Here is a 21,884-nt window from a genome sequence, read left to right on the forward strand (position 1 = left end):
TAAGGTTATTTGCCAATATATTACATAGGATTAATCTAGCATGTACACGTAAGGTACCAAATTATAGGTCTCATTGAGTAAAACATTTCAATGTTTATTCCAAGTCTGTAGCTTAAACTGTTCCTGAGTTATGGACCGTTTATTATTTTAAAAATTACACGCCCACGCAATTATTAATAAATATGTTATATATACAGTGCTGTGTTATACATGTGATCAAGAGTCCATAATAGGACTCTTGAAGTGATGTATTCCTATACTATTTAATTAAGGAAATTGATATAAAGGCATTGTATGGTTATTTCTCTAACTAATTGACAAAGGCAAATGTAAATAATCATTATAATAAGAAGGTAATATCATTCACCACATGGTCCACCACAAAAACAAAGTGTTGTACACTGCAATACAGCCAATCGACATTTGCATCATTGCCGATATCCTTTCTTACATCTGTAGCATATAAGTTCCCTACACACTTGTGATGCCTCTGGTAATGCTGTCCAGTATACTTCCCAGCCTTCTCCTACATTTCTGCACCATCCCCAGGTATTTGGTGATGGAAGCACTGAAGTTGCAATCATTGCTTGGCTCCAACAGTTGGTATACAGCTCTTTGGAAGTACTAGAGGAAGGGCATCTATTGCTCTACCTTTGCAAGTAAAGAGCTCCTTTCTGGCTTCATTGACATGCTCCTTATCACTACTGCGGTCATACAACAACACAACAAATCGTTAATAAATACAACCAATTCTCTATGGTTTCTACACTTGGGCAGGCAGTTAAAGCACAAAATGCTGGAGTGACATCTTCATATGCTTTCCAGGTTTCTCATGCAGTCTTCTATCCTCTTTCCCCAAAGCTTGACACTGTGTCACAAGCGGTAAAGGCATGGAACATTGGTAAAGCAAAGCAATGTTGTGGTCCAAGTGCCTTAGCCATCTCATGAATGCCAAAATACCGGAAATTCTTGCCAGTAGCAAATGCAATCCACAATTCTGAAATGTCTAGATGATCAACTGCTGTAATAGCTAGAACTACGACATCAGTGTCAACTGTACATATCAATACTGTTTTGTATTCTTTTCTTACTGCATCCTCTAAATGAAGAATGATTCTAGTGTTGGCCTCTTTGTGTGTACATGGAGCTAAATCTGAAACATCTGGACGATTTAGGCACAGCACTCCAGAATCTTGAGTTGTGATAAATTCTTTGTTGCAAGCTACACTTCAAGAAATGAAAATAGTTCATTTTGTTGTCATTGATTCGAAGAAATTCCTGCCAGTTACCTGGGATTGTGCTAGAATGCTCAACACGCCTTCTTATACTTTTCCCTCTCTTGTTTTGAGCATCTGTTTTCAAGCTATGTGGTCGGTAAACATCACATATGTGAGCAAATTCTGAAGTTGTGTTGTGACATAGGGTATAAAAGTACATTTGGCATAATCATCAAATGTCCTTGCAGTAGCAGGTTGCAGCATGCTAACTATAGCTGCACCATCAACAATGCTCACTTGTACTGTAGGTGATAAACAACGATTATTTACAGAATTGGCTTCTTCTAAACAGCGTAATAGATCTGACTTCTTTCCAGCTCTCAATTTACCCATTTGTGGTGATGGTGGATAAGACTGATTTTCATGCTTTAAAAATTCATCCAAATCACCATTGCGTATTTGAGAGGTTACATACAGTCTAGAAAAAAAGAGAAAAATCATTTCTAAGAGACTTTAGTTGCAGCTGTTTCTGTGATTTCTTTTTGACTGGAAGTCGGCTGAAGAGACAGAGGTTGTTATGTTTAATAGGATCCGTTATTGGTACATTTTAATTAACTAACCTTTCAGTTATGTACAATTCATACTGGTCACCTCCCAGTGTCTCAATACAGCGCACTCAATGTTTCTGCAGTCCAAAATAAGAAGATCATTACTACATTCAGCAAAAGGATTTCCCATATGCTGTATAACTTTCTTCAAGGATTCGATTTCACATCTTGTGCACAAACTACCTACAGATGTTTCTTCTTTTCATGATGACAAAAATCTGAACTCTGCGAATTTTGAATAGAACATTCAAATTCGTCAATTAAACGAACCATTTCTTCAGTAGTTTTGTAGCCTGTCCCATCAGTAGTGCACTTAGACTCAGCTGGACTTCAGATGTATTTTCCTGACACAATATGCATAGGCTTCAGTCCGTTTGGTTAGAATCTGATGATATGCTACAGTAGGTTGCCAAGGATCCACAATCTTACATAACTGCAACATTAAAAATACAAAAAAAATTCACTACATGCTCATTCTAATTAATGCACTTTAGTTTGACAGTGATGGACATAGGCGGCGGAAGAGGGGGTGCTCCAGCACCCCGAACTATTTTACAGGGGGTGCTTCCCCCAACTTAAAGCTGTATATTGTGCAATAGTCATCAAGTGAACTCCTGCAAGGTTTTCAGAAATTGGTCAATCACGATCAAGATACTCTAATAGAGCAGTCACCCCAATAGAGCAGTCACCCTAATACAACAGTCAAGCATGTATTATTATTATTATTATTATTATTAAAGCTTTACAGTGGCAAAATAGATAGCATTCATTGACAGCTAAATCCACCAAAGATGCCCCCAAATTCAATCTCCTGATACCTAATTTTCAAAAATTTCCTTGGGGGGCATACCCCCAGACCCCCCTAGAATTAGCATGCTTCACATGCTGGGTGTGCTTTGCACACTTACTACTACCAACATAAATTTTGGGCACCCCCAACTCTAGCCCTCCTATGATGGATCAAGAAATACGGATAGCTATCTTCATAAAAAGCTCACATCCTGCTAATTGTGTATTATTAGACTTACAGTGTACACTGTACTGTATGATGCATTCATTGTAATAAGTAAAGGAAAGACTACATTTTTCAAATATCCCAATGGCAGTTGGAATTGGTTACTAGGCACATGGTAAACAGCTACTTGTAATACAAAGAAACAGCTGCTTGTAACATCATGCAACAATATTACTGTATATTGTTAGTGTTTATAATTTTTTTGTATTGATATTAATGATAAAACTTTTCATATCCACAAAACTTCTGTACCAAAGAAAGGGAAAACCCCTTTTTGTCCTCTGTGGTCTTCACCCATCTCCATTAAAGCTAAGAACACATATATTCTACCAAAATTAGCCACTGAGTATATTGATTTTTTGGCTGCTATGCCTGATTAAAAATCCAGATAGTGCAAAAAGTAGCCATTTTAAAGCATGTGCCATGCCCACAATAGGACAAATCTGGGATGCCCCTATAGCTAAATATCTTTCTAAGGACTTGACCTAACATTGTGCCAAATTTTATGTTTTATCACAAAAGGCACAACTCATGCAAAAATTGTCACAAATCTGCTGTACTAAAACACGTAAGTACATTATAACTTTGAATTTACATATTATGGTCACAGCTGAAGTTGGTATGTACGACCACCTAGTCCTACTTATCCTGCTAAATTCTGTTTATGCCCTGTGTGTAAGGTGGATGCACATTCCCAATTCAATTGCAGTCACAGTGTGAAGCTGGTATGCATGACCCATAGGTACTGCCAGTTAATCTTTAATGTTCACAGCAAGAAGCTGGTATATGACCTATAGGCGTAATCTCCCCCCCCCCCCCTTACAGTACCTCCCATCACTTTGTTATCATGGCAAGAGGCAGATGATTGGTAGTGGGTATTACTTGTCAAATTTAGCAAATGAATTAGCCTGTTATAAGTATGACCAATGAAGGCACACTCCATTATTCTTGACCATAGCAAAGAGGCTGGTTGGTATGATCTGTAATATTTCTATAATGATTGTCAGTCACAGCTGGAGGACAACATGTGCTATAAATCATTGCAGACATGGGGCCAAGTACATTTAAAAGTACTTAAGTAAAGTACAAGTACTTTTGAATTTTTCAAGTACAAGTACTCCTGCAGCAATTAAGAGAGTACTTAAGTAAAGTACAAGTACATGCTGGAAGTATTTAAGTAAAGTACAAGTACATTAATATATGCCGTATTCAGTGTATTGTAGTATGTAAGTGTGCCTAGGGGGGTTGGTTTTTGTCAACCATTCACTCTCTTAAACTCTTAAAATGCACTGACTTGAACAGCAGCATTGTTTTTGTTTGTCAGAATGCTATGACATCATTAATCATGGCAACATATACAGAGTAAGGTTTAGTGTTGCCATGATATATCGATACATCGATAGTATCGATATAACAAGGTGGTGATATGATATGATATACCAATCAGTTATATCTATGGTTGCACAATAGTGGCGCTGCTTAGTGTAATGATGTGGGGGAGGCCAGACATATGGTATTTGGCATTTAATTAAGTTATGTGTTGATGGTATAGTGTGGTAAACAAGCCTACCCCAAAGTAAACTGGGAGGTTTTAAGGTTTCTATGTAGTGCCAGCCACTTGTCTCAACTGTAAAGCAGTAGCAAAATGCATTTAAAAAGAGTAACTTTTGCTTGTGGTATACATTTAAACTTACAATGAATATGTTTGTCTTGCAAATATTATAGTTAGTTCTATATCGTGATATATGTTCATATCGTGATATAAACCTTGGTGATATATGATATAGAGTTTTTCTATATCGTGGCAGCACTAGTAAGGTTGGGGAAGGCAGTAGAAGAATCGCAAGAAGTTGTAAACTGCACCTTCATACAATTTTGCTATTATCATTGTACACCCTCTGTGTACAAACTACGTACAATGTTTGCAGCACTTACAAGTACTTAAAAGTACTTAGCATGTTGTGGAGGAGACTTGCAATGCACTGTCGTGGGTGCACTCATGTGCAGGTTTGATTACTCCCTCATCCCACCTCTTATTAAGAGCTACACTAGAAGGGCTTCAGCGTGAATTAGCAAAGCCTATTGTGAAAAAGAAGCCAATAATGGTGGATATGTTGAAAGCAATAGTTGCAGATGCAAATGGTTCTGGCACCCCCTCAGATCTAAGGTTGGCCACTGTTTGCTTACTTGAGTATGCGGGTTTCTTTCGCTTTCAGGAGATAGTGGATTTAAGGGCATGTGACTGCACTATTGAAGGCAAGATGTTAAAGGTCTACATTACCTCAAGTAAGAATGACCAGCTTCGTCAAGGGGATGAAGTGCTGATAGCCAGTACATGCCCTGTAGCTATGCTGGAGTGCTATATGGAGAGGACAGGCATAAGATTTAACGACCAGTGCTTTCTATTCCGTGCAATCCAAAACACAAAGTGAGGTGATCAGGCAATCCGGTAAGATAAGTTATACCTGCTTGAGTGACCTGTACAACAGGAAGCTAACCAGCCTAGGATTCTCAGCAACAGAATTTGGGCTCCACAGCTTGAGATCAGGAGGAGCTACCACCACTGCCAATGCAGGAGTCCTGGATATATAGGCTGTTTAAGAGGCATGGGTGGTGGAAATCCGAAAATGCTAAAGATGGATATGTCAAGGACAGCATACAAAGTAGGCTGCAGGTCTCCAAGAAGTTGGGACTGTATCTTGTCATCTACAGCTTTATTTGTATCTCTAATGATATAAATTGTCACAAAAAATAGCCAACCAGCAGTGGTGGCACAAAACCCTATGTGTTAATTGGTATGGGTAGTAAGGTAAGGCATGCATCAAGTGTAAGCGTAGTAGTAGTATGGTGTGGGAGCCTCGGAATCCCTGTTGGAATCACTTAGAATCATTAAAGAATCAAGGAATCACTTGGAATCATTAGGAATTTGAATGGAATCATACGAAATCTAGGAATCTTTCATGGAATCAGAGGAATCCGTGGAATCAAGATAGGAATCGCGTATAATTATCTACAGATTAAGAAGTCAAATCTATTCCGTGCGCTGCCCTAGCTTCACCGATTTCTATTCAAATAACTTTCTTTTTTGTACTGTTGTGCATTGCTCTGTTATTAGCTATCTGTCTCGTCTTAGTTATTGTATTCGGGTGCATTTTATGTTACTGTATGTGTGTTTAATTGTGGGGAGTACGTTTGCAGGCTTGTCCTTCTGTACGACCCTGTCATTTTGACAAAATTGATAATAATACTAATATTAATAACAAGAGTTAATAATAGTGGAGAGGTAATTATTAACTCTTGCTAATAATAATAATAATAATAATTACAGGCTGATTTAGAAACACGTTGACGAAAACTTTAAAAATCTGGAGTGGCGGACCCCTCGGCAGAGTATTTAACCATAGATATTATACATAACATGGATTGGAAACGTGCATAAATAATTTCGTCTATCCTCGTTACGGTGCGCTAGTTTTAAAGATGTTGACAGCCTGTTCACAGGCCTTTTCTCTTGGTTGTGTAGTAGTGTAGACGTTAATTTTACATTGTGGGTGTGTTATGTTGTGTACTGAACAAGAACACGGGCGTGTTTGCTGATATCGGAGGCAATACCATTGGCGACAGGTGGATAGTGGCAGGTGAGTATCAGCTTATATCTCAGCAGCGCTGCTATTAACCAACTAGTGATGGCTGCATTTGTATTGCCTATTGAATAAAGCTTTAACTGAAGTCTTACTCTGTTAGGGTAAAATAATTACAAAATGTAGTGCCTATTTTGGCTTTGTTTTATCGAAGCGGAAGAGCTATACAGCAATACAACTATATCTGAGTAGTCTATTTACATCGTACCTGTTATAAGTGGTGCAAGCAACACAATAGAAGCGATGCTGAACATTTAATTTCTTCAGGAAAATTACAAAACTGTTCCATAACACCATAATTCAACTTAACAATGAGAATTTTTCCACCCCACTGTTGGGTACTGATGAAAGCCGGAATGGAACGGAACCAATAGGGACGCGTGCCAAATTAAAAACCGTTTTCAACAGATTGTGCACTGTTTCCAACTTTCACACAACAGGGGCGTAGCTAGCCAGACGGTGGTGGGGGGGCAGGCACCCCCCACAAAACACTCGACATTGTTCATAATTGCACAAAAGGCTAATGACCCAGTGATGGGCTAGCCAACATACGGTGTTGTATTATTACAGCTTATGTAACTAGCTACATAACTGATTGCTACAAGTTATCACTTATCAATGGAAGTATTTTCGTCGAGCATCATCGCACGTGCCACAACTGTACTCCAACAAATTCGCCCACAATCCAGTAGAACTACGTGTCACAGTTACTCATAGTCTGTGCTGCAGTCCTAGCACACTGGCATAGTATGACGAGCTCACTCACTTCAGCCGGCGAAATTCAAACGCCATGTATTGGCACGGAATCCCAACTCTACACCTTTCCTGTTAGAATTTGTAAGCTTGTGACGGATCATCTGACTGACTGACAAAGTGAAAAAATTAAACTGACTGGCATGCCACTATACACTGTACGAAGATCCAGTGTGATTAACTCGGGAAAATAAAGTTGGTCCATTCAACACTTTATCACCTCGTAGGTTTGTAGCATCATTGCATATCACTTGTCACTTCTGAGTTGCGACTCTTGCGAAGTCACTTTGAGCGGGTCATCTAGGTTCGAAAAATGCACTATCACGTGAGTAGTGTAGACTAAATATAAAATTGTGTCTAATATTTTCGTTCGGTGAGGGCATAGTGTCTATACGGGGGAAACCCCTGGGGATTTGGGAATACCTTATTTTTAGCGCATCGTTTTATTAATTGCTTGTAACGCGCAAGAAATCATCGTATTATTATCACCATTCACAAACGAGTTGAATGTTGTGTGCACTCGCGTAGTAGCGCACAAACAGTAATTTGGGATGCGTGTCAGTTACTGGAAAGCTTGAGACGGAAGTTAAAAAAAAACATCACTTAGTGACGGGGGGGAAAATGCCTCCCCTTGCCCCCCCTTGGCTACGCCACTGTCACACAATAATTAGAATTAGTTTGTTTCTGCTATAGACATGCTAGAAGTCATTTGCTCTACGGCTCTATTTAATGCCCACTGCAAGAATGCGTTGTCTAAACTGAACAGCAATCATTTAGCTAAGCTGTTAACCTATGTTTTGTAAGCACTGTTAATATAACATACTGCAGTTTGCTAACTCTTGTAATTCGCTGCCAATAATGGTAGAATTATAGTTGCTTCATAAAACCAGCGACACTTGTACTAAAAAGGTTTGAATACCGCTACAACATGAAAATACTACAGTAGTTTACCTTTTGGAATGGTAAGGAAGTACTTATACATCAGGATTAAACTGAACTGGATGAATTTTATCTACACACCTTGCCACGTGGTGGGAATTTAATAGAACTTTCGAGCGTACGATTACTAGCATGCCTATAAACAGAAACAAACTAATTCTAGCACAATTCTAGTTATTGTGTGACAGTTGGAAACAGTACGCAATCTGTTCAAAATGATTTTAAACCAGGCGCCCGCCCCGATTGATTCCATTCCAGGTTTCATCAGTACCCCGTAGGGGTAGGGGGTCGCCAAGAGCCAATGTGTCTAACCAGGCTAGCCTCTAGTTAATGTAGGTGGTAATTTGCCCACCTATAAATGATAAACACCACTTAGTAGCTTACAAGAGAGCGAAAATACTCCAGCTGTAATAACCAAACTTAAACCCCAGTGCGTGGGAGTATCAAAGCGCCGCTCTGGGTTATAACTACCATACAGCTAGACAGAGCGGCGCTGCTACTGTACGATATATTAGTTATCACCCTGTTGCGGAGCCACTCAGTCTCTTTCGTGACATCATAATAACCGCGAATGGCATTGTTTACCGATGGAACAAAGAGCCAAATAAGGAAATTTTTTTTCTTTTTTTTTCCCGGGCTGGATGGACTGCCCTTGCCTACCACCCCCAGCACAAAGAAAGCAAGTGCTAGACAACTGAATAAAAAGGACCAGATTGCTGAAAGTTTAAAAGTCCCTGTGCTCATCAATGCGGCCCATCTCAGGAGAGGCATCAGAGGAGCGATGCGAGATGGACCTACTTCCACGTATGCACATAGTAGCTGACCGAAGTAGAGAAAAAGACAATGTGCATCGGATAAAAGCCAGAGTCTGACTGTAACTAGTAGAGCCGCGGCGAGATAGATGGTCAGCCAAACGACGGTAGAAAACTATTGCCTCCCTTCCCATACCTCCAGTGGTCGCAAACACAAGGGGAGTGAAGGAGGCCTGCTCAACCTTCTATGACACGGTCACCATACTCACGTTTCTTCTGTGCCTCGTGACGTCGATACAAAGAGGGGACACTGGTGTTGCAGTAGCTCGGTGCATTAGGATGAAACACCCTTACGTCAAAAAAGGCACTTTGCCGCTGCCCCCAGAATCCCCTAGCATGTATGTCTGCCCTAGCCTCATCCTGACGGTTAGCAGTCTTAGGTGCAATGATCTCCCCAGTAAGTGGCTGTAAAGGTGGCTCAAGGGCCACACCATGACATGTCTTGGAAAGCCACTCTGCAGTGATGTTTCGCAAAGCATTGTAGCGAACAAATGTGAGGCCTCCATGTCTGCAAATCATAGCATGATCCGCAGAAAATGGGACCCCACAAACACAGTGACTGGGTATGTTCAGGAGCTTCCAGCCGTATCTAAGATGCAAGGCATCCCAAAATTCTTGCTTCATCAGATGGAATCCCTGCTCTGCTAAAGGTAATGCTGTCAGCCAGGCAGAAGCACCCGGTTCACTGTTCAGGTCTAAAACTCTTTGGGATTGTGACGAAAGATTAGATTTGATCGTAGAAGCCCTCCCCCTCAAAGTAGAGCGACGATCCTGATGAATCTGAGCCTTGATAGAACTAACGTCGGGTAGAGGGGCTAGTAGATTCTGAGCAACAATCAAAGATCTCAGAGAGTGTGTGATTTTGATAGATGCAGTAAACTGAGAATCAGCAAAACAAGGAAATAAGGAAATATTGATACAAAACACCAATACAGCACTTAAAACTAGCTAAATCTTACAAGAGAACTGTTAATCCTTTATACAATAACACTACAAGTTACCAATACGCCGGATAGTTTAACAAATGTCAAGAATAGTACGTGACGATTTTTGCTCCAGCAATCACTCCCAACGGTCACTATGGTGAAGAACTAACTTCCTCTAGCTTCATCGTTCTATCATGGACTATGGTAGCCACTTGTTGGTCTTTATTTTTCTCTTGCACACCACGCGACAACACTATACCAACTTCTGACGAAGGCGAATCGTACCTGGAACCGCTACTTCATAACACCGCCCTTCGCTACAGTTTGTAGGCAGTATGTAAGGTCTCTCTTGTGGCTACGAAGTAGAATCTCCACATAATTCGGACAAAATCTTGAGCACAGTGACAGGAACTCAAACCGGAACTTAATTTACTATCCGTAAACTTCTGCGCACTGGGATATAAAACAGTTATATCCCGTATACTCGGATGATATCATTGTTATTACACTCGTCCTCGGCTCCGCCTCGTGTAATAACAATGATATCACCCTCGTACCGGGATATAACTATAACTTACATCCCAGTGCGTGGGAGTATCAAAGCGCCGCGCTGGGTTATAACTACCATACAGCTAGACAGAGCGGCGCTGCTACTGTACGATATATTAGTTATCACCCTGTTGTGGAGCCACTCAGTCTCTTTCGTGACATCATAATAACCAACTTATCACCCAGTGATAACTAACTTATCACCCTGTTGGGAAGCCACTCAGTCTCTTTCGTGACATCATAATAACCAACTTATCACCCAGTGATAACTAACTTATCACCCTCTTGGGAAGCCACTCAGTCTCTTTCGTGACATCATAATAACCGCGAATGGCATTGTTTACCAATGGAACAAAGAGCCAAATAAGGAAATATTGATACAAAACACACCAATACGTGACAGCACTCAAAAACTAGCTAAACCTTACAAGAAATCTGTTAATCCTTTACACAATAACACTACAAGTTACCAATACGATAGTTTAACAAATGTCAAGAATAGTCCGTGACGATTTTCGCTCCAGCAATCACTCCCAACGGTCACTATGGTGAAGAACTAACTTCCTCTAGCTTCATCGTTCTATCTCGGACTATGGTAGCTAGCCACTTGTTGGTCTTTATTTTTCTCTTGCACACCACCATACCAACTTCTGACGAAGGCGAATCGTACCTGGAACCGCTGCTTCATAACACCGCCCTTCGCTACAGTTTGTAGGCAGTATATGTAAGGTCTCTCTTGTAGCTACGAAGTAGAATCTTCACACAATTCGGATGAAATCTTGAGCAGTGACAGGAACTCAAACCGGAACTTAATTTACTATCCGTAAACTTCTGCGCACTCCCGCGCACTGGGATATAAAATAGTTATATCCCGTATACTCGGATGATATCATTGTTATTGTAGAACTTATTTCGCGCACCGTAACGAGGATAGGATACATTTATTAACACGTATTTATATGCGCGTTTCCAATCCATGTTAGCTACGTAGATTTAACTAATCACTTGCATGTTTACATGTACCATATACTCAATTCTGAGTCCTGTACATTACAAATAAATAAATAATAAATAGAGTCCCAGCCAACAGAGCAAATATCAAACGATTATCAATATAAAGTAAACAGAAAATGCCATATGAAAACACTCACCATCTGTAGGGAGACCAACGCAAACAAGCTGAGAGCAACACGCGCCATTTCCGGCCAGCTGCACCCTTCAAAACCCGATAAAATGGTCCACCCGCTTCGCATACTACACTCCAGGATATACACAGAAAAATTATTTTTTTCATCAGTACAATGTTATTATATAACCTGACGTATTAATTCTTATTCTACGAATGCAATGATTATTATAATTTGCCAAAAGGAAATCTTCGAAATACTGACAGTGTAATTTATCTCGCGGGAAGCTTAGCGCAGGGTCCCCTGGCGTGTTGGTGCGGCACCGTTTCAGTGAGTTTTAGTATTGCTTGTGAAAGTATTACATACCGTGTTGAAGAGTTTATCTGACCCTTCTTCGGACCTAGTGGCTGCGTTACTTAAGGTCTTAATCTATCGTCTACACAAATACGACCATATTACAGAATATTACAATCGTTTACATTGGTTGAAGTTTCCTCACCTTATCAACTTTAGCTCTGTTTGTACTATGTTCATCAGTACTACTCCACAAGAGGGATTCCACTTCTTCCTCCAATTCAGTTTGGTAGCTAACATGACTAATTACAACACTAGGACTGCTCCTTATTTTGCCAACACAATCAGGTATAATTTAACATTTACGCAAATTAAGATTTTTTCGATACAAAGCCACTCATTTGTGGAATTCCTTGCCATCTGATATTAAAGAACTTCATTCGTTTAGAGATTTCATGGCTGTGCGAAAAGCCGTTTTTTTTGTCAATTATGTAATTCAGTGTTATTTGTGTACTTGTATGTGTGTGGGTGGTGTAATGTATGCTATTGTCTTGGTTTGCGTTTATCTTGTATATTCTTGTATGCTTAGTTAGTTGTTGTTTTTGTATTTTTGCAACAAGGAGGAACGGCACTATGCCGATTGTTGTGAGTATAAAATAAGAAATCAATCAATCAAGCCCAATTTTAAGGGGGGGGTTGGCATGGCCCCCCTGCTGAAGGGGAATTGCAATATATTTTGGCATTGTTAGATTTAGCATTTTCATCTATTTTAAAGCCTAAAAGTTCTACAGTGAAACAACTTCTGAGGGGACCCTCCTGACTTCTATCTTATAGTACAGCCATACAACATCATCATGCACAAGCTTGCTTCCCCTGTATGTCAGGTACAGAATTGCTACTGTTTATAGTTTATGCACCTATCATTGTATTCCCCCTCGGGCATCGTGGGGCTATAGTGGGGTTTACCTATTGTGTTGAATCCCCACTGTTTAATTAGCCCACTAAAATCGGCTCGGATTTATTGAAAGATTACGGGGGTGCTTTATGATTTATCAAATGTCCATAACTGATAGTGGGGCACCACCTTTGCGTCAATTCCCATTGTAAAGCTTCACCTATGCTTAAGAGAGGGGTGTTAATAGGTATAGGTGCATTAGCAGCCTGGTAGATCGTAAGTTTTAACTGAGTTGGCCTGGGACCTTTTATCAATGCTACAGAACCTAATGGCTCCCATCAGTTGCTCCAGTAAAGTGTGTAGTTTGATAAGCGCTTTATAGGGTACAGGATAATCTACTGTTCTTATGTTACAACAAAGTCTTTATGCAAACATTTTAACTAGTTACATGTAAATAACTCCTCACTCAATTTCTATATTCATTGTATGTAATCAGCACTATGCTGCACCTTCTAATGATAATCACTGCAAAAGCGAGCTCTAACAACTATAGATAAAATTGTAGGTCACGAACCTTACTGGGAATTTGATAGCCTACATATAGGAGTACACTAGATTCCCTCTGCTGTGGCATTGATGTACATTTGTCTGATGCCCTACTCAACTTGCACATAGTGTTTCTGTATGTGTATAAATGATGGAGAGATATACGTGCGTAATTTTGTAACCCTTGGTATCAGAGCTGCATTGAATGTGTTGATTTTTATTTATTAACCATATTGTCTGGCCAAATACTTCGTATATATACTGATGAAATTACAATTTACTACAATTCTAGATTATCTTCACTTTAAGAAGTCTCAGAAGACCAATTCAGGGCTTTGATTTTCACGGAGCCATCACCTCCAAGTTGGCTAGCATCGCACATCATACACTGGAGGTAAGAATGTTCTGCTAGCATTTGTTTAATTGCTGTAAAATTGGCTCAACAAGAAAATTCATGGTATTTTTATATGCATCCACCATGTAGTTACTACCACAGGTACAGGGTGAGATGCATGGAGTGTTTAAATCCACAAATCCCAATGTACTAGGAAAGTATTTGTAATACAAGTCCCTACATACGTATATACAAACCCATCCCAAAAAAAATTTTTACTTAGGGTTAGGCTAATCTCATCTCCAATCCACAGTGGTTATATACTGTGACATACATACAAACAAACTCTTGGCAGTTTTACATATGACCAAGTCATAGTCTATAGTATGTACAAGTTGAGCTTAATCCTGAAAAACAGCAAAAATGAAAAGTGGATTTTTTTCAAGACAAATGACATTTCAGCCAACCAGATAATTAGTGGTGACAGTAAAGGTGTCAACAACAGACATGTGTGCAATACAAGTTCGGAAAAGGGTTGTAATGGAACCTGTACTTCTAAGGCTTCCCCATAAGAAATGTATGGGGGGATTTTTGATTGGCTGTAGATGTTGTGCTAAGCATTTGAACAAAAAGATTTTGAAAATTTTTAGCGGGACAAGGAGTACTACAAATGAGCCAAATTTCAAGATCTTGTGTAATTGCATCCATATATTGGAATAACTTATTGCCTCGCTTAGGCACTGCTTTAGCTATAAAGGAAGGCACGTACATTCATAATGGGTTATAACACTTTGTTACTATACTATGTATACATAACTAATTGTATTGCTCATAAGTTGTAATGTTGTTTCTCCTGATTGGCAGTTTATTCCTCTTGCCAGCCAGTATGACCAGCAGTGTGCAAGAAAAGAAAACTACCAGGTTACAATGTTTGGCATAAGAATTGTCTGAGATCATCAGGTACTGTATACAGATGGTCACTTGTTAATGCTTGTGTAATATAAAGCAACAGATGCTGTGCATGCACATTTCATAACTGTATTATAATTAAGGAAGGTGAACTGGTCACAGAGTATGCTACACTTGTGAACCATATAGCATTACTTGAGATCAGTTAACTATGTAATTGTAATAGTATTTTTTTAACAAGAAATCCACTCACTCACTGAATCTAATTGGAGCCCTGTAATGAATTTAAGTGGAGCCCTGTAAACATTAAAAGTAAAATACAATACAAAACACAAACATACATACACCAGCCTCTACAACAGGAGATCTTAAATTGTTCCACAGAACAGACCCATGATAATAAATCTTCTCTTTCCATAATTGTCATGCTTTGGTTTGGTATCAGTATACGGTGCATTGTTTAATTAGAGACTTTTACACGTGGTCAAGAGACTCAAGACTTACTATATGTAATGGAGGACACAAATCAGCTCAGGAAACAACCCTGGCTTTACAAAGTGTAGAACAAACCAAGGAAATACCACAAACCTAATTGTTATGTAGCATACAGAACTCAGTGCACATGACTAACTATAAAATTGTCTCTGTGGACACATAGATCTTCTTACTAACTAAAAAATGTCTCCACATTGATTTATTTACTGAACAAAATGTCTCCATACACCATGTACGTATTTGTAGCTTAATTTTTTTAGACACTAATATGCTTTTGCCCACTATTTGGTAGATCGAAGCATTCCTTGAAAAATCGCAATTCCGTGTCATCAGCAGAATGGCGGGCATTAAGTGAGGAGGATAGGGGTGAATATCGGAATCTAGCAGATCAGGAACCACCTAGAAGTATAGATTTAAAGCAGAAGATAGATCAGCTTTTTGATTTGGCAATGAAGTAATATAGTAATGTTTATAGCCATTATATACATACATGGTCCTCATAATACTGGTGACGAGGTCATGAAGTACGTCTTTGCTTTATTAGGGACCTACTTGATATGGTCACTATATTGAGGTGGTCTTATTAATGAGGTCATGAAGTACACCTTAGCTATGTTTGGGACCTACTTGACATGGTCACTATAATGAGGTGGTCTTATTAATGAGGTCATGAAGTACACCTTAGGTATGTTTGGGACCTACTTGACATGGTTGCTATGTGGTATTATTGTCATCCTTGTACAATGTATTGATCACTTTTATTGCAATTTTCAACCTGCCTTACTGATTTTTTCCAACCAGCATGACTTAATAATGGCTTATGGTACAAGCTTGATTTTTTTTTACTAATAAACATTGCTATGACTTGACTCATACTGCATGTACAGTGCTCACAACATAGACTTGCATACCTTTGTAAGCTAGGTGATATGATTTGCGACGGTGTGCATGATTTTGGCCTGTATTCTGTCCTTAGTTACTAGGCTTATTTACTCCTTTTATGTATTAAAGTTCTGGGTGGCATCCTCAACATACTGTACTTGAAATGATAGTGACATGTCCAATGCACTCTTTACTGATTGATAGACAGGCACTTAAACATGTAGTCTAGCACCTGCATTTCTTTTGATTAACTATGTATATGCATGGCTCACCATGCAAACAAACAAGTAGAAGAAAGAGATAATTACTTTTTAGGTCAATTAAAAGTAAAAACAAGCAAGGTTTCCTGTGTATGCCTGCACATATTATAGACATTTAATCTCTGATTCAATGATTCAATTACAAAGTTTTCCTTCTGCGTTACTATTGTTATTTCTAGTACCGGTTATATAAAACCAAGTACATACACCAACATGACAACCTACCTATATGACATGTACAAGCGGTGCCATAGCCATGCGCCAACACTATCAGTGTGTAGGATGGGTTTGTTATCACAACCAGATCTCAACACTTTGAAGTAAACTTTGTCATTGGTATTGTCTAACTCAAAAGGCGAGCCAGCGGTATTAGCGAGTCTAAATGTGAAGTTGTGCATGACAACATAGTGAAGGTCGGCATGTACAACACAAATAAGGTAAGGCAATATAGTAGTTTTCTCACAAACTAGCTAATTTATTTATTGTATCATTTACTTTCATTATTTTGTTCATTATTTCTGATGTAATCTCAACTGCATTTCGTATGATTCTTAGTGCTTGGTTGACAATGTATAATTTTAGCTATGCAGTGTCCAACACTAATGGTAATAACAGGACTACGTAGCAGACTTGGAGGCAATTTACTATTCGTGTCAGTAGCTTAACTAGATTAGTAACACTAACAGCCCTGTATGTGTATGGTATAAATGCCTTGCTAAATTATTCAGATTTTAGTTAAATGTAAAATGTACATACATGTAGAGCTCTACATACACTGTAAATTCAAATGGGTACAAATGACCCAAATTTTTGGGTTGTTTTACCTGCAATTCAAACGACCAATTTTTGGTAGTAATGACCCAAGGATGTACTTGGTTATTTTAACTTTATAAGATATATATATATAGTCATATTACCCAGATGCCCTAAAGTCTCTTCAACCTCTAGCCAAGTGTTTGAAATAACCTTGCCATCATGGTTGTTTTAACCATCTGTGGTAAAATTAACTCACGTCACAAAATAATTATTTGTTTATTTGTTTACATTAATTAACAAGTCAGTCATCATTAGTAATAATATACATTAATCTATCTATGACACATATTCACAATAATTGTTACATACTGCATCTTAACACTTTAAACACACCTGATCTTATAGAGTTTTCAAATTGTATATAAAACCTATGTTCTCCATGTTCACTTTTGATTGTGGGATGTAACACAAATGTTACAACGGTCAGCGTACTATAAATTTAACCATGTAGCTGGTCATCTAATCTGTGCCATAGTAGACTTGACCATACACACTGAAATTACCCAATTATGTTATTTCAACATCCTAAGTGAACAGTTATATTGACCTACCCTAGTTATTTTGACTGGTTTAGTCTAAAAGCCTACCCTATTATAACTACTTTTAGATGGTCATTTTAACAAAAAAGTTTGTAGTTAAAATTTACCCATGGAAGTTGAATTGATCCATTTGAATTTACTGTGTATGTGCAGTGCAGTTTTTGTAGCATATATTCTACCTACAACCTTATGACTTTTTAGCTCATTATTGTGCAGAGTTCTACAATTGAAGAAAGTCTCAATGCAGACTCCTTTTTTGTTGTGGTCAAAGATAATTATTCACTACATTGGGGGAGTGATATGAGTGTATCATTTCTGGAAGATGAGGTTGCATGGCTGCCTTATTCCTTTATTGGATACTTGAACAAAAATGGTATGTTTTGTGTACCATGACCGATGATATTCATCATAAGCCTTTTGCATATGATAGATAATCACATACTTAAACTGAGTCCCACAGCTCTGCAGCGGAAGGTGAGACAGATATTTAATTAACTTTACTGTGAGTGTGTATTTTGTGCATGTATATCTACAAAGTTGGCTATGCCCAACCATCAGTTTATGGCTATAGCTACGCCCCTGGTAATTTGTAATGGAACTTGTGAATTGTATTTACTGTCTTACCTGCTGCAGTTGGATAAAGACTGATAAATGATGAAATTGATTTGATTCTGTCATGGCCAAGGAGACATTGATTTACTAGCTGTACCTATTGTGGTTTTAACATATTTACAGAATTAAATTCGTTACAAATATAATTATAGAAATTATTTAAGGTAGCCACAGATTATAGGAAAGTAAAAAAGTACAGTAGTATAGTAGCCAATATATGGTTGAAATAGGCTTAGTATAGTCTGATAATACACCGCACTATACTAGTGATTTAATCTCTAATATATGACCGTCTTAAATGTATTCAATAAGCTTGTTATAGTGAAGTCCTAATCTATTAATATACACTGTACTATTTCATTCCAATACTAACATAATAAGGCTGTTATAGACCTTATTATTCTGAGCTTTTTTCACAGTGACACCATAGATAATAGACACCCCTACCTGGATTGGAAGCACACGTATAGTGCCCATACAAAACTACGGTTCTATCCGCGTTTAGCGCCTGAAGTTTTCAAACACTCTTTTTTAGGACCCGCCGATTATGCTCATAATTTTACCTATTATGCTATGCTGCACTGCTCAAAAATTTACCTATTATGCTTAAATTTATGCTCAAAACTTACCTATTATGCTCAAATTATGCCCAATTATTTATGCCTCAGTTCCCATGCACTGCTAATAATTTCCAGTTTATGGATAAATAATAAGTGGCTGAAGCACAAACCTACTTGTCAAAATGCATATCACAGAAAAGATCGATATACTCTAATAGAACAGTCAGTTATGTGATTGTTCTATTAGAGTTACTGACTGTTCTATTAAAGTATATCGATCTTTCTGTGATAGCTATTTTTATAAGCAAGAATTCATACTGTTACAAAATATTCTACCTATTATGCTAGCATTATGCTCAGTGCTTTCAGGCACCTATTATGCTCATAATTATGCCAGCATAATCGGCGGGTCCCTACTCTTTTTCATTCGAAGATTCTGTTTTACTGTCTGGATACAGCTCGGTTGCTTTAACTAGTAAGTTTAGTAGATTGTTTCTTGGGTGGCGATTGGCCTACTACTGGTATAGGCGCTTTCCGTATAAAAAGTATTTGAACATGTTTGTGAAAAAGGCGGGGTGAACAAGTTTAGTTTAAGGCTGATGCTTATTACTAACTAATGCTACGTGTACTGGTATGTGTTTCATGGTATATTCGCTCCAGTGTAGTCAAGTATCAACCTTTCGCGCTTGTCAAATTTCTAGCTAATACACATCAGTACACCCATTATGAATAGGCCAAACCTTATATTCCATAGCGGTAGGTTTACTACTCACCAGTAAGCAAAACATGTTCTTATAAAATATACTCCCGGTACTGTGTACAGTATAAGGGGCGCGAAGCGCGGATAGATCAGGTGGCGCTTAGAAGTTTCCAATCCAGTATGGGGTGTCTATTATCTATGTACACACGTACACACACACGAACATAGACGTACACACACATACATGTACACACACAGACGTATACACATGCACATGTACACAAACACAAATGTACACACAAACACATGTACACACACATGAACATAGACGTACACACACACACACACACACATGTACACAAACACACATGTACACACAAACACATTCTATGAATTTGGAAGACCACAACCTGAAATTTTCTTCATCTAATAAGGTGCTGACCACCTTTAAAGTTAATAATTGCTGTTCCCAATCTAAAGTTATAATCCTCAAACTTGGTGAACTGAATGTGTGGAGACGCCTTTTCACAAATCCAGTAATCTTGTCACATTTAACTACAAATTTACATCTAGATATGCACAACATGTAAATATGCAATCCATGTTTTAGTATGCATATGTGTGTGATACATGCATGATGAATTTAAATGCTTGTCTAAATACTACCTCTACATGTCTGTACAAGAATACACACTAATAAGATAGGATTCTGTTTCTATTTATCTAATACAATGATGTAGTTAACAGAAAAAAGGCGATTAGCACACACTCCATGATGGCACAGAATATCAGTCTATACCCAGTTCTAGCAGAGATTCTTGAAATTTGATTGGACGTGGTTTTTGGTCACTGACACTCCTATGGATAATAAAATTAAGTATGACATCATTAAATATGGTATATAATTATAAATTATAACACAATTTCTCAATAATAGTTTTGTTACAGCTGGTCAAATAAACAAACAAAATGCCTCTAATGCAGAGGCACTTATAGAACTAGCTCTTCAGACTTCAGTAATGCTAGGGAATGTCATTACCAACAAGGTTTAGCCACTACTCCATACAAGCAAGCTAACAGTACAAAATGTATCTTTCGAACACATGTATATATATATATATATTTGCATAAAAGCTATTTACAAGTGCATATGTGTACCTAACTATCTAATCACATACTGTATTACCATTTCCACAGCTTATATGCCTACATGAATATTGTTAGCTGAACATACAATTGAAGAATGATTTCTGGTGAATACAAACAGTTGTTCCACCAAAAATGTAACAAGGCACATCAAAAAAGAGCATATCCACACAAAAATACCCAAGCTGTAAAAAAATAGTGTAATCTTAAAAAGCCTGGGTGAAAAGTTATGAAATCAAAACTGCCAAGAAATGGCTGCAATGATGTAAATTTCACATAGCCATTATTAAATTTTAACACCTTTGCAGCCATTTCTAGGCTGCCATGTACCTTTGATTTCACAACTTTTTTTACCTGGGCTTTTTAAAAGTCCACTGAAATAGAAAATTCACTTGCCATTTTATTGAATAAACAGGTTGTTTGTATCATAGATAATGTGGGCCGTGGAGTGCCTGGGATTTGAAATGACTTGATTCAGCTTGTTATATCCATACCACAGTTTTGCAAGGCTTCACATTGGATTGTATAGCAAGGCTTCGCATTGGATTGTAGTGGGACGGTAGTGGTTGGATTGTAGTGGTTGGATTGTAGTGGTAGTATTGTAGTGGTATGGTGATTGTTGCGTGTTTCTAGCGTTCTCCATTGCATCGTAAGAATGGCTGCAGGTGTAGGAAACAGTGATCATAATCTTTGTAAACCAGGATCTCGATGGTATCATATTAATTTTATCTGTCTTGTATTATCTAATCAAAAACAGCCAAGCTGTAAAAAAAGTGTGTGGCTCTCAAAAAGGCTACGGTGAAAAAAGATGTGAAATCCAAGGTGGCGGCAAAGAAATGGCTGTGATGGTAGGAACTCTCTACATGGTGGTTTCTTTGTAGCTGAAATCTCTACAAGGTGAATTCTTCTAGCTGATCTTTCTACAGGGTGATTTGTTTGTAGCTGAACTTTCTACAAGGAAACTTCTTCTAACTGATCTCTGTACAGAGTGAATTGTTTGTAGCTGAACTGTCTACAAGGTAACTTCTTCTAGCTGATCTCTCTACAGGGTGATTTGTTTGTAGCTGAATTCTGTACAGGTGATTTGTTTGCAGCTGAGCTCTTTACAGAATGGTTTCTTTGTAGCTGAACTCTCTACAAGGTAACTTCTTCTAGCTGATCTTTCTACAGGGTGATTTGTTTGTAGCTGAATTTTCTACAGGGTGACTTGTTTGCAGCTGAACTCTCTACATGGTGGTTTCTTTGTAGCTGAAATCTCTACTGGGCGGTTTATTTGTAACTGAATTTTCTACAGGGTGATTTGTTTGCA

The 21,884-nt window shown here is 38.3% G+C and overlaps 2 protein-coding genes and 1 long non-coding RNA gene across 9 annotated transcripts in view; 1 reads left to right on the forward strand and 2 right to left on the reverse strand.

Annotated features, from left to right (window-relative positions):
• Nucleotides 1–12,207, reverse strand: part of LOC136237874 (uncharacterized) — a 121,451-nt gene extending 109,244 nt beyond the window's left edge. The window contains exon 1 of the mRNA XM_066028119.1: nucleotides 12,087–12,207. Coding sequence (XP_065884191.1) covers nucleotides 12,087–12,181 — 95 coding nt within the window. The 5' untranslated portion in view covers nucleotides 12,182–12,207. The remainder of the gene's footprint in view (nucleotides 1–12,086) is intronic.
• LOC136237876 (uncharacterized) lies at nucleotides 11,567–18,305 on the forward strand. 4 transcript variants are annotated; one of them, XR_010692619.1, is made up of 6 exons: nucleotides 11,567–11,917; nucleotides 13,615–13,716; nucleotides 14,521–14,616; nucleotides 15,353–17,930; nucleotides 17,988–18,031; nucleotides 18,191–18,305. It is a non-coding gene; the product is annotated as an uncharacterized lncRNA (long non-coding RNA). The 4 variants fall into 4 exon arrangements; XR_010692622.1 differs by having other exon boundaries at nucleotides 11,585–11,917; nucleotides 17,774–17,930; XR_010692620.1 differs by having other exon boundaries at nucleotides 11,587–11,917; nucleotides 17,759–17,930.
• Nucleotides 18,306–19,951: 1,646 nt separating this feature from the next.
• LOC136237877 (uncharacterized) overlaps nucleotides 19,952–21,884 on the reverse strand; it is a 120,926-nt gene continuing 118,993 nt past the window's right edge. For all 4 annotated transcript variants that reach the window (XR_010692625.1, XR_010692624.1, XR_010692623.1 and 1 more), the window contains one exon: nucleotides 19,952–20,287. Coding sequence is in view for 1 of the 4 variants with exons in the window: in XM_066028121.1 (XP_065884193.1) it covers nucleotides 20,218–20,287 (70 nt within the window). In the remaining 3 variants the exon portion in view is untranslated. The remainder of the gene's footprint in view (nucleotides 20,288–21,884) is intronic.

Source organism: Dysidea avara, chromosome 11 (genome assembly GCF_963678975.1).
Source record: "Dysidea avara chromosome 11, odDysAvar1.4, whole genome shotgun sequence".
Lineage (NCBI taxonomy): Eukaryota > Metazoa > Porifera > Demospongiae > Dictyoceratida > Dysideidae > Dysidea > Dysidea avara.